Raw genomic sequence first — 12,307 nt, 5'->3', positions numbered from 1 at the left:
ACTCCCAGTCATCGAATCCACTTCATGAGGGCATCGCAGCTGTTCATCTCTCGAGATGAAAGGGGGTTTGACCGACGCGTTGCCCTCCATAGTAGACGCGCATTCCTGCCAGTCGCTTGGTATGACCCACGAGCATGAGGTAGTCTTGGCACCCCGTTAGGGAAAAAGAAGCCAGGATACGTATGCTCTTCTTCGGGGTCTAGTTGGTTCTATTAGTGATGTAAAAATACCCTGGTCGATCTGCGGAACCAAAACCTTACAAATTTTCCGTTTGAATCCAAACCGCCTCTGCTTACGCATATAAACTGACAAGCAAGGGGCTGTGCGGCTTCAAATTCAGATCATATACTCATGCAGTATTACTCCTAGGGAGGCTTAGTCGCAATGCTCGAAAATGTCAGTCGTTATATGCCGGTTGATGGCCAGATTAGACCTTTTCCCGTGATTTTAACGGCAAGATCCACATTACCCGGAGGAAAATAAGCATCGCGGGATTACTCGTTCTCTACTGTAAACTCACCAACAACTCTAAAGTCTGATTAAATGGCATTCTAGAGCTCGGCGGTAGTTTTGTGGCCGTTAGTCGTCGTCAGCCTCTCCAAGGGGGTTCTCCGCATACAAACATTGCGAAGCCAATCAGCCTTACGTGTATGTCAGCTTGGCAGGGTCCTGCGGCAAGAGCCTTCAAGTTTTCTACGGGTACCAGAAAGTAAAGAGGCAGTGTGATAAAGGAATTCAATCTATTATCGTGGCATTCCGTCGTCACAGTCCAAAAAGTATGTTCTCAACAAAAGTTTTGTGTTCAATGCTAAGACTCTAACAAGCATTTTCATGTCTTGGAATCTTGTCACTTATAGAAGCTGATAACTTGCATTATTTGACTGTATGATTATCGTCCTCAAGTGCTTGCTACTTTAATAAGTTACTCAAGCATGATTTCATATGCTTGTGTTTACTTTTACTTTGTTCATAGCCCCTGCGCATGCTGACGAACAAGCTATTACAAGTGGTCGAGCCTGGCTAGGAAAAAGGGACCCCTTGATGGACAAGACGGGCCCGCGGGCCCGATCAGTCAGGGGTGGTGACTGTTAACTTACTGAAATTCTAGCAAAAAGGCGGTTAACCAATACATTAATTTAATCACCGACGTCTGTTTCGACATCTGTAACGGGCGAAGCTGGATCCCAGTTGGTTACCAAATGCCCCTTTCTAATAGGCTCATCTTCGACATTAACGTCGGTGGCTTACCTCTTTCCCCGCCTTTCTGCGAGACGCAACACGCCCCGTTGCCAAAAATTTAATACGCGTCGCCATCTCAATGGGTAGTGAGAAACGTATACTTGGCGACTATGCTGGCGGTAACTGCAAGTCCGTAAGTACAAGTAGTTAGACAGTTATCATAATATATACCAGAAGAATTGACGACTGGAGACTTTTGGTAAGAACCTCTCTATTTACTTCTATCTTGTTTTATAATTTGTTGCCTCCACGAGCGGCTCGACGTGGGACCTACTGCATACTCAACAGTGCATTCATGGCGTATTGCATTTTTCGCGAGTGCATTTATTCTTGGTCCCCCGCATATTTCCCTGCAATTTTAGCGTCTGCAGTGGAGGCCCACTGCACCTGCATGCCTTCCAGTGTTGAATCCCCTGTCTGTTACATTTACACCGCATCGGATAATCTGCCCATATAGACGCTTGACTGCCGTGCTTAAACGACCCGTTGATGCTCCCGGGTCGTCTGTTGCTAAGTGTTCGCGACTGTCTCGTCCTCGGTTTCTGCTCTTTCTTTCTCCCTGCTTTTGAACATTACTAGAATCCCCACGTCGTAGACAGCCTTCAAAGCTCCGGCGACGACGAAAGACACCCAAAGCATGTTTTTGTCTGCGAGTATACCGGTGATCAAAGGCCCCATGGTTTGAGCACACGTTCGAATCACGTTTACCGTCCCCATTATTGCCGTTCTCTCACTCGGCAATATGATCATGGCCAAGAAAGCGGAGCGGGGCGCCGTGTCCATCGACTGTGTGGACGCACGCAGAAACAAGAACACTAGAGACCAATGCAGGTTATTGAACAGAGGGATAAGCGTCAGGCAGAGAGACGATGGCAAATGAGTAGCCACCATAGTAATGACGTTGCCGAACCTCTTTGCGAAGGAGGCCGCCACAAGCATAGATGCTGCTGTAACTATGCTCGAGACGAGAAATATTGTGCCTAGCTGGCCTTCTTCAATGTTGAATCGAGTACGGAAGAAATATGTCAACCAGGAACTGATATTATTAGCATTCAGACGGTACATCAGATGAGGATAATCACTCACATAGGAGCTAGTCCAGATGCGAAGGAGTCCAAGGCAAATAGCAAGCAGAGCTCGACTACAACTTTCACACTCTGTTTGCTGATCTTTGGGATAAGAGAATGCAGCCAGCGCTTCGGCTTCGGGGCTTCAAGCTCTTCAGTCGGAGCTGGGCTGCCAAGCAGAGGTGCTGTCTCGCCATTCCCATTGTCGACGGGGACCTGCTGCTGCTTCTCGGCTGTCTCAACCTTTGAGCTCAGCATGAAAGCCAAAAGCGCTTTGAATAGCCCAAGTCCAGCATATATCTGGAAGATTACTCGGTACGATTGGATACGGCTGAAGCCCAGGCCATGAGTTAGCCGGTCAGTAACCAGGCCCCCTGTGAGCATGCCGAACGCCGTGCCGAGGGATCCGCTCAAGCTATACCACGCATATATGTGAGCCCTATCTTGAGGTTTAGTGAGATGGGCAACAATGCTCTCCTCTATGGCCCTGAACGGCCCGATTTCGCTCCCACTAGTTTATCATTAGTGCCATGTTATTCTGCCGGCAACCGTACAGCAATCACTTACCTCGGACTGATGACTCCAACGATCGCCGCGAAAAGCAATGCCCAGTACTCTCCGGAGAACGCGAAGACGATGCCGCTGGCGGTCATGAGCAGGGCACCGAGGACAAGAATTGCTTTCCGGCCAAGCCCATCAGCAAACAAAGTCAAAAAGAAACTAATGCATATGTCGCCAACCAGGGTCAGGGTCATGAAAAGCCCGATTTGTGTCTTGGAGATACCTAAGGCCTCAAGGTAAGTGACTAGGATGAGCGTTGACGCTCCGTAGGCGAACAGTCGTACCAAACGTTGCAGGCATAATAACTTAATGTCGAGCGTTGAATTGTACAGCGTGACAAGACCCAATTCATCGAGGCACCGCTGCAACAATCCAGCACTTTGTCCCGTATTCGATTCCATTGTCGTTATCCGGGTTGCAATGCGTTGAGTTGAGTTGTTCAAACTTTGATACGAATTAAGACGTTTTGGTAAATTCAATGTGGATCTTCGTCCGACAACGCCAGGCAGCGAATCGGATCCATGAGCTATCGGCCGAGCCGCACCTCGGATCCTACGTACTACTGTACAGTACGCTACAGTGTGTTTCCTCAACGTTTTAGCCTGATGTCGGTTGATGCTTCGCAGGAAACTGCGCAGATCAAAGTTTCGATTGCATGAAATCAATCCGTTTCTCGAACTACATCTCGGTCGCTCTTAAGCTGCATGCAATGCTGCGCCGAGCAATCTGACTGCGGCAGAGATGGGAGTCATTTGTAGGGCAATGGCCATCGAATAAAACACTGTGCCACCATTGCTGCCAACTTAGCGACTTCAACATAGCTTGTCAAAGTTCGGACAAGATATAATCAGAGCTGAACTCACTTGAACGTGTTCAAGAGACGAAATTACAAGAGCGTCATTCCCAAGCACCCTGCCAAAGTTGTCGAGACGAGACAATGGAAATATCTTTTGTGTGCAGGATCATACATTGACTCGACGACGACAGAATGGCGAAACGCAATCCTATAATAATCTGATCCGGGTATTATAGGTCCAGATGATTATATACAGCATATTATCAATGGCATAACCAAAGGAAGACCTTGTACCATCTACGACAACCCCACCGCTGCCGCAGGTGGTCGGGTTGTGGGCGCTGAAGCGAAATACTACTAACACTTCGGGTTCCTGACTTTACCAACAAACCCGGATTGGATACCCCAGATTAGGTGCTTGTAAGCTGGGGTTCAACGCCAGGCCAGGGTCCTCGTGGTGCAAAGTCCATTTAGATCCAGCAGAATTGCCCGGTCTTGGATGCTATTGGATCTTCATGAGCTTGAGGGTATGGCCTATAGCATGCTCCGGAATAGAGATCGTTTTGCTAAGTTCTTGACATCCACTTAGTGATGCAAATGACGAGAAGTGTCTGCCAGCAACCCTCGTTCATCACAGAATTCGAGACTTCGTCTTCTATTTCTCCAAAATCAAATTTCAATGGTGGTTCTCGAAGCCATTGCCCAATTCCCCCGCGTGCTGGAATGGCTGTTAGGCCCCGCATCACGCCGTGGACACAATCCCTGGGCAATAGTATGGGGGAAGCAAGTGACGATCACAAGCGTCGAACGCCAAGCCCTTTAATAACAAAACAATCGATAGCGCCTGCGCAGACGAATGTCACTCGAACTGAATCGCGCATATAGAATCGTGCGTGTACAACAACTGGCAAGTGGGGAGCCGGAAGCTTGGTGGGAGATACAACCTGGAAGACAAGCCGGAACGTGGGGTGCATTTAGCGGGGTTCTTGACACAGAATCAACTCGACCTTCAGCGTGTGAAGAACAGATCTTGGTAACATTATATAAGTCTCAATAACCGCCACCACCCGGGATCAAGCAGCAATTCAAGATTCTAGAAACGTCAAGGTGTTCTTCAGACACGGGTTCTTGCAGCAAATCTCTCCAGCGAAACTATTAAGAGAGCAGCATCTAACAGAGCACAACATGGGCGACATAACTAGCTTGGCTGCAGATAGCCTCCCGATCGTCTACGGTGACTCAACAGACTCGAGTACATTTACTGACGCTGCCTGGGGCCGCGTCTTCAACCAGCGTCGCGACTACTCGCGCCGCCCGAGAGCCGTAGTGCGCGCTACGAAGCAAGCCCACGCAAAGGAGGCAGTAAAGCAGGCTATTCGGGAGAATGCTCGCGTTTCAGTCCGCAGTGGCGGTCATAGCTGGGCGGGCTGGAGCGTCCGAGATGAGGCTATACTCATCGACCTCGGGAACTTGAAGGAACTTGATTACAACGAGGAAACTCATATTGTATCTTGCTCCCCTAGCTTCACCGGCCGGCTACTGAATGGCTTCTTGAAAGACAAGGGAAGAATGTTCGCAGGTGGGCATTGTCCTGACGTAGGTTTGGGCGGATTCCTCCTGCAAGGAGGTATGGGCTGGAATTGCAAGGTAGGCCGCTCAAGGTGCATCATGACCCTCCACCGACTGACTCGCTGTAGAACTGGGGCTGGGCCTGCGAACAAATTGCTGGAATCGATGTCGTTACTGCAGATGGCAGAGAGCTCCGTTGCAGTGAGCAGGAAAACGCCGACCTGTTCTATGCGGCGAGAGGCGGCGGTCCAGGGTTCCCGGCAGTTGTGACAAAGTTCCATCTTCACACACGGCCTTTGCTGCAGATGTTCGACTCTACATATGTGTACCCTGTCTCCGAGTACAAGAAAGTATTACAATGGGTGATTGACGTATGTCACGATGCCTCCACCAACACTAGATCACTGACAGTGGAATAGGTATGCCCCACGGCAGACGAGAGTCTCGAAATTGTCTGCGTTGCGCTACACCCACCCGAATCAGGCGATATCAACATTGTTGCGGGCTTCACAGCTTTCAAAAAGGATCAGGCGGAAGCAGAGGCAGCTCTGAGACCAATCCATGAAAGTAGGCCAAGTGAGTCATTACTAGCTGAAACGTTCTGTGAACCGACCTCTCTTGAGAAGCACTATGTCAGACAAGCAGCAGCCAATCCCGAGGGTCATCGATACTGCAGTGAGAATGCATACATCGAGAACGATGCAGATGTACCAGCCGTATTAGAATCTGCTTTCACAACCTTGCCGAGCAGGAAGTCCTTTGCTTTGTACTTTGCAATGAATCCCACGTCCAGGCGTCCACTTCCTGATATGGCAATGAGTATGCACTCGGACCACTATTTTGCGCTGTACACCCTCTGGGAGGACGCAAAGGACGATGATCGTTGCACTGGATGGGTCCACAGCAATATGCGCAGCATCGAGCGACATGGGGTAGGCAGTTACCTTGGTGATTCGGACTTCCAGCATAGACGAACGAAATTCTGGGCCGACGAAAATGGTAAGAAGCTTATGGACATTCGAAAGAAGTGGGACCCTCTTGGTCGCATCTGCGGCTATCTTGACCTTGGGGACAAAAGCGGCGTCAATGGACTAGAAAACGTATTCGAATGGACACGCGACGTTGTGTCGTGATGATTCTCGAAAAGTATCTAATTTGGCATCGGACATTATCGCGATAGCCTCTACAAGCATTTGTATTGGCACTCCGGCGTTGTGCCGCGCTTGTCTTGGAGTATCCATGTGAGTTGACGTCCGACGTTGTGTCGTGATAGTCTTAGAAAATGATTTTTGAATGGGCATCCAACGTTGTGTTGTGTTGATCCAAAAGAGAGTAATCTACTGAGCATCCGATGTTGTATCGCGATATAGCTAAAAGGTTTCAAGAACACCTCTCATAGCAAATAATGGCCGTAGGGAGATCACCGCTTGAGCAGCTCGCCGCAATTAAGACAACTTGAACCCGCTAAGTCGCAACGAGTTTCTAGATACGTTGTCGTATCAAAGTAAGTACGCTATAGTTCAAGCAGTATGGCTGGGACCGATTTTGTACACCAAAACATTTCTCATCATGAAGCACTTGTGTCCACTTGAACCCGGCAATTCCGGCGCATTCTGTATTTGTTGTTACTACGTGTGAAATGCGAATTGCTTCGAATCTTCGGCGTTCAACTTTGATACCGCATTATTCAATGCGGGGCGGAGTACTAAGGTCAACCTTAAGATGTTGCATGCATCCAGAATACAGTGTATGACAACAATTGCGTACTCCTCCAGGCCTACTTGATAGTCAAATCTATTTGGGGCTGTGAGAGCAATGATGCCAAGACCTAGCTAAAATCGACTTCATCTTATCCTCTCGGGAAGATGGGCTAGCAGTCACGGCAGATGGTGAGGGTGCGTAGGACTATTAATTGCCCTTCCCCAACGGCTACACCCAATCAAACTGGTTCCAATTACCTGTTAAATGTCCCGGCTTCATTCCTCCACATTTGACCAATGTCTGACAGATTCTCCGCATTTGGTCGCCCGCGCGCCATCTGTTCCACATTATCATCAACTATTGGTCGATAAATCTGCCGAAGATTACTCTCCGCTGGGTGCCCGCGGTAATCGGCTCAATCTTGCGCATTCCACGAAGCTGAACTCCATAGACAAAGTTCCTGACCAATGGGTTTTATCAAGAGACAGTCCGACACGCCCGTTTGTCTCCACTCCTCATCAGCCCCCATGGGGTAATCAACACAAGGGTAACTAAGTGTACATCCAGATCTTGCTGACATCATTGCGGCCAATGGAAGGTTGGGACAGAATAGAGTGAGTCATAATAAGCCGTTTTGGGAACTGCGAACTGGTCGGTAAGTTGTTCGCATGAGGATTTCGTCAGCGTTGTTTGGCAAACAAAAGTCTAGCTTAATTTGTAAGAGATGGTTATCATGATCGGGCTCACGAGGATACTCCATATTTTTCACAATGCTGGGTGGGGCTGCATCTAGCCGATGGTCTATACTTCTGCAGCTGTCGATCGAGGACCCATCTCTATTAGCGAACGAAACCCCAGATACTCACTAGATGACCTAGCCGTTATCAATGACCAAGCTACCGGAAGCTGGCTTTCCCTTGATACAAGTATTGCCGGAAATCCTGTAGACCACGATGTAGGCTTGCATTCTCTCCATCTCGTTCATCGCACAAGCGGGTTTCAACAATCCCGACTGTTAAGAGGCGACCGTACCAAGATCAACTCATTAGTTTCTCATACGCCCATTGAATGCCCCTGGACCGACCGTACACGACGACGACTAGCATCATGCATCAAGTTAATGACTCATTAATAATAAGTGCATTAGCTCAATACTGGCTACATCTATCAGTGTTACTCATCGTATCGTTACTGGTCAAGAACCGCTTCAACAATGGGTTGCAAAGATATCCAGGCCCCTTCCTCGCTTCAATCACAGACTGGTGGAGGTTTTGGGATGTATACAAGCAGAGACCAGAAGTAACGCATCAAAAGTTGCACGCCAAGTATGGCGACGTCGTGCGCTTGGGTCCCAACAACTTGTCCTTTGCGGACCCAAAGGCTTTAAAGTCCATATACGGCTTGAACAAGGGATTCGTCAAGGTAACCACTCGATGCCCGTAGAGCAAGATAGTGGCTAACGGCATACATCAGTCGGACTTTTATATCGTTCAACAATCCGTAGTCAAGGGCCATCGTCTCGCGTCACTGTTCAGCACCACCGACAATGACTTCCACTCGCAATTCCGAAGGTCTGTCAATGCGGCGTTCAGCATGTCAGCGTTGGTACAGTATGAGCCCTTCGTAGATAACACTACGAAGCTCTTCCTGGATCAGACGGAGAAGCTGTTTGCCAACAACATTGACGGCTGCGACTTCACACGCTGGCTGCAGTTCTATGCATTTGATGTCATTGGCGAAATCACTTACTCCAAGCGGCACGGTTTCGTAGAGAAGAACGAGGACATTGACGGCATAATCACTTATCTGACCAATTTGTTCCTTTATGTCGCCCCGGTATGACCAAACTATCAAACGCGGATTGTTAAGATGGATAAGAACCGACTGACTGACTGACTGACGGCTGTAGGTCGGCCAAATCCCCTTCCTCGACCTCCTGTTTCTCAAGAACCCCCTGTATCTCAAGCTGTCTCAGTGGGGACTGGTAGACTCTACCTTCCCCGTCGCAAAGTTCGCCCGCGCCCGCATGACCGAACGCCTGGGAACGGAGCTCAACGCAGACGGGTCCAAGAAGCAGCCGCTCCTCCCCGTCTCCGACACCAAGGTCGACGTCAAGTCCCCCGACCTGCTCTCCAAGTTCCTCGCCGCGCGCGAGGCCCGGCCGGACTTCATGTCGGATTCCCTCGTCCAGACCATGGCCGTGTCGATGGCCTTCGCCGGCTCCGAGACGACGGCCATATCCCTGGCGAGCGTCTTCTACTACCTGCTCCGCACCCCGGCCGCGCTGGACACGCTGAGGGCGGAGCTCGACGGGTTCGCCCGCGGTGGCGGCTTCAGCGACTACGACACGGGCCTTGTCACCTGGACCGAGGCGCAGAAGCTGCCCTACCTCGACGCCTGTATCAAGGAGGCATTCCGGCTGCACCCTGCCGCCGGCCTCCCGCTCGAGCGCATCGTGCCTCCCCAGGGTGCCGAGATCGCGGGACACCTTGTCAAGGGGGGTACCATCGTCGGCTGCTCGGCGTGGATCATCCACCGCCGTCCTGAGATATGGGGCGAGGATGTTGATACGTACCGGCCCGAGCGATGGCTTGTGGATGAATCTTTGTCAGGTTCGGCGAGGGACGAAGAGGAGAAGAAGATCAAGGAGATGAACGGGATGATGTTCCAGTTCGGTATGGGAAGCCGTACGTGCATCGGAAAGAACATCAGTCTGCTGGAAATCTACAAGCTGGTGCCGAGCTTGCTTCGGAGGTTCGAGGTAAGACTACATCTTACGATGATACAAGGTATCCCGATGACTAATCAATCTGCAGTTGCGCTTCAAAGATCCCAACGAGGAGTGGGAGTTGGTGAATGCTTGGTTCGTCAAGCAGAACAACTTCCAGGCTATGTTTGAGCCAAGAGAGATCGTGAAACCTGTTGCTTAATCTCGATCGAGGCTACTCAATTAGTTGTTCAACACAGGATCGTGGTAAGGGGGTTGTCAACGACGGCGAAATCAAGACTTCAAATAAATCAATAAGGAATTAGACACAGGCTTAGCCTCAAATATCTTTCTCTCATTGGATGTCGTGAGAGTGTTTGTATCTTACAGTCCACATTTTCACATTATCCTACGTGCTTCCCACTGTACTCGGCGAATGATTTGACGTTCCTCTGGGGACCGACGACGTGAAACCCATCCTCAGCTAGGCAGCTAAGAGCAGAATCTAGCGCCAGAACTTTTGTTATATGCTTTCGATCAAACAGTAGCTCTTTAGAATCCCTTCTCTGCCCTGAATTGTCATAAACACATCGTTGTCATTGCGGTCTTACATATTTCGTTCTAGTCTAGGCAACGTTTGCTTCTTATGCACAGGTATCCTCTCTAAGTTCTTCATCAATACCTGCTCATACAACGGCCATATCATGGCCATTTATTCCATATTCCTCTTAATCATATTCTAACAAATGCAAATTTCCATCAATAATACTCGCTCAAGCCCGCGCTCGCAAAGTCCGGCGCATCACTGTCACAACTATAACTCTTGTCGTAGGCCTTCGCAGGCAAGATCCCCGCGGCAAGGCCCTGCTTGTAGCTCCAGAGCGGTGCGGACTCCGTGTCCCAGGTCCAATACCACCAGCCCCATCCGTACTCGAAGCTCGTCATCTGGGCTTGAGCGAACATGAGCAGGAACTTCTTGTACTCATCCGAGTATGTGCCAACATCAGCGTCCGCCATGGTGCAACTGCAGCTTGAGTTTTTTGCCGGACACTTGGGTGTCAGCGCCTCCGTCGAGGCATTGCCAGAGTCGTAGGTACCCTCCCAGCGGTTACCCCAGCCGACGTTGGTCACATATTTGCCACAGTCGGTATCAGCCTGCGACCACTCGGCGAACATGGTGGGCCCGTATCCGGTCGAAGTGTCAAGACTCTGCTTTGTCTGTTCTGTCCAACCGGAGCAAGCATAAGTAACTTTCTCTTGGTGAGGATAGACGATTTGGTCATTGTTGAAAATGACGTATTGGTGTACGTCCAGTACAAGACCATCCATGTTTGTCAGTTTACCCTGCCAGTTCTGCAACCCCATAAAACCGTCACCGAAGACCAGATTTGTCGTAAGGCCATTGCCCCGTACAAGGTTATACGCGTCCGTAGTCCACTGGACAACAGCAGTAGCATCAAGGTTGACCATACGCGGTTCATTGGCAAGGCCGTAGAATGTGACAACATTCTTGTACCGGTCTTGAGCAAAGAACTTGGACAAACGGTCGTGCACGTCGAGACTTCTTTGCCGGTTGGTGTCTCCGTTCGTGCCGTTCAGCCATCCGATCACACCCTGCCGACCGCTGTGGTTCCACCCATTCTGAGAGCCTGGCAAGGCATGCAGGTCCAGGTTAACACGGAGCCCATGCTTGCGTGCCCACTCAATGCCACGCAAGAGATACCGCCATGAGGTTCGGAAAACGTATGGGTCGTCATCATATGTCTCGACAGCCCAATATGAGTAGGGAATGCGCACGTGATCCAGTCCAGCATCTGCAATCTCGATGAAGGTCTGTTCCGTCACAAATGTAGCATAGTGCTTTTCAATAGTACTGGCGGCTGTTTTCACGCCCAGATGATTGCACAGCGTCCATTCATCTATGATGCCAAGCTTGCTGTCGTAGTTGAACAACGAAGGGGTGATGAAGGGCTCTAAGCTCAACCAACCGCCAAGGTTGACGCCTCTAGCTGGTGTTGATGAGTAGTTACCCCAGGATTTTTCGAGTGCTGGCACTTTGTCGTTGGCCTGCGCAGAGTCATCCCAACTGGTAAAAAGTCCCATCACTGGAAGGTCGCCAACTGTCGCGTTCGTGTACGTCACGTTGAGATCAGTTGTATCGTACCAGGTGAATGGATCAAGATAGGTACCGCGTGCCGCAGCTGGTATATCGTTCTCAGACACATCATCGAGGTTCGAGCCCGAACCATCCAAAGAGGCTGAGTTCTTCTTGGCCACGACTACTGCAACCACGATTACCACAATAATGACAACCAGTGCAATGCCTCCAATGATCCCTAGAACACAGTTAGCATCACTTCTCAGCACGCCGGACTGAAAGACGTACATCTGCGCTTTTTCTTGTTTGCCGGCGGACGAGCTTTCTTGTATAATTCCTCTTTCTCGTCCGCTACACTGTCATAGCTGCTGTGTTTGCTTCCAGCACCACCTCGCATTTTGGGTGCCGATCTCCCTTCCTCGACTATCGCACCACTGACCAGGCGCTTCTTTTTCTTATTGCGGTTCTCAAATCGTTCCCAGCGCAGCGCGTCCTCGTCCACCGGGTCAACATTAACCTGGCGACCATCTCTCCTCGGCGAATCATAGTCCCGTTCTGAGTCCGTGACT

The 12,307-nt window shown here is 50.1% G+C and overlaps 4 protein-coding genes across 4 annotated transcripts; 2 read left to right on the top strand and 2 right to left on the bottom strand.

Annotated features, from left to right (window-relative positions):
* Window positions 1-1,420: 1,420 nt before the first annotated feature.
* On the bottom strand, window positions 1,421-3,293 carry BKA67DRAFT_649633 (major facilitator superfamily domain-containing protein). Its single transcript, XM_046106016.1, has 3 exons — window positions 2,874-3,293; window positions 2,326-2,817; window positions 1,421-2,275 (listed from the first exon to the last, which is right to left on the bottom strand). The coding sequence occupies exons 1-3, from the start codon at window positions 3,266-3,268 to the stop codon at window positions 1,750-1,752; spliced, it is 1,413 nt and encodes a 470-aa protein (XP_045954483.1). The 5' UTR covers window positions 3,269-3,293; the 3' UTR covers window positions 1,421-1,749.
* A 1,354-nt stretch (window positions 3,294-4,647) lies between these two features.
* BKA67DRAFT_402492 (FAD binding domain protein) lies at window positions 4,648-6,613 on the top strand. Its single transcript, XM_046096702.1, has 3 exons — window positions 4,648-5,310; window positions 5,361-5,603; window positions 5,652-6,613. Exons 1-3 carry the CDS (start codon window positions 4,849-4,851, stop codon window positions 6,363-6,365), a joined length of 1,419 nt encoding a protein of 472 aa, XP_045954482.1. The 5' UTR covers window positions 4,648-4,848; the 3' UTR covers window positions 6,366-6,613.
* Window positions 6,614-8,040: 1,427 nt separating this feature from the next.
* On the top strand, window positions 8,041-9,863 carry BKA67DRAFT_594768 (cytochrome P450; the record flags this gene model as incomplete). The annotated part of the gene is made up of 4 exons (XM_046105091.1): window positions 8,041-8,355; window positions 8,407-8,769; window positions 8,843-9,694; window positions 9,750-9,863. The coding sequence occupies 4 exons, from the start codon at window positions 8,041-8,043 to the stop codon at window positions 9,861-9,863; spliced, it is 1,644 nt and encodes a 547-aa protein (XP_045954481.1).
* A 536-nt stretch (window positions 9,864-10,399) lies between these two features.
* Window positions 10,400-12,135, bottom strand: BKA67DRAFT_524304 (beta-glucosidase 6; the record flags this gene model as incomplete). The annotated part of the gene is made up of 2 exons (XM_046098556.1): window positions 10,400-11,976; window positions 12,027-12,135. 2 exons carry the CDS (start codon window positions 12,133-12,135, stop codon window positions 10,400-10,402), a joined length of 1,686 nt encoding a protein of 561 aa, XP_045954480.1.
* Window positions 12,136-12,307: the final 172 nt, after the last annotated feature.

The sequence above is a fragment of the Truncatella angustata genome, assembly GCF_020726525.1.
Source record: "Truncatella angustata strain MPI-SDFR-AT-0073 chromosome Unknown BKA67scaffold_8, whole genome shotgun sequence".
NCBI lineage: Eukaryota > Fungi > Ascomycota > Sordariomycetes > Amphisphaeriales > Sporocadaceae > Truncatella > Truncatella angustata.
The sequence above is the reverse complement of the archived record's forward strand: the minus strand, read 5'-3'. Positions and strand labels throughout refer to the sequence as shown.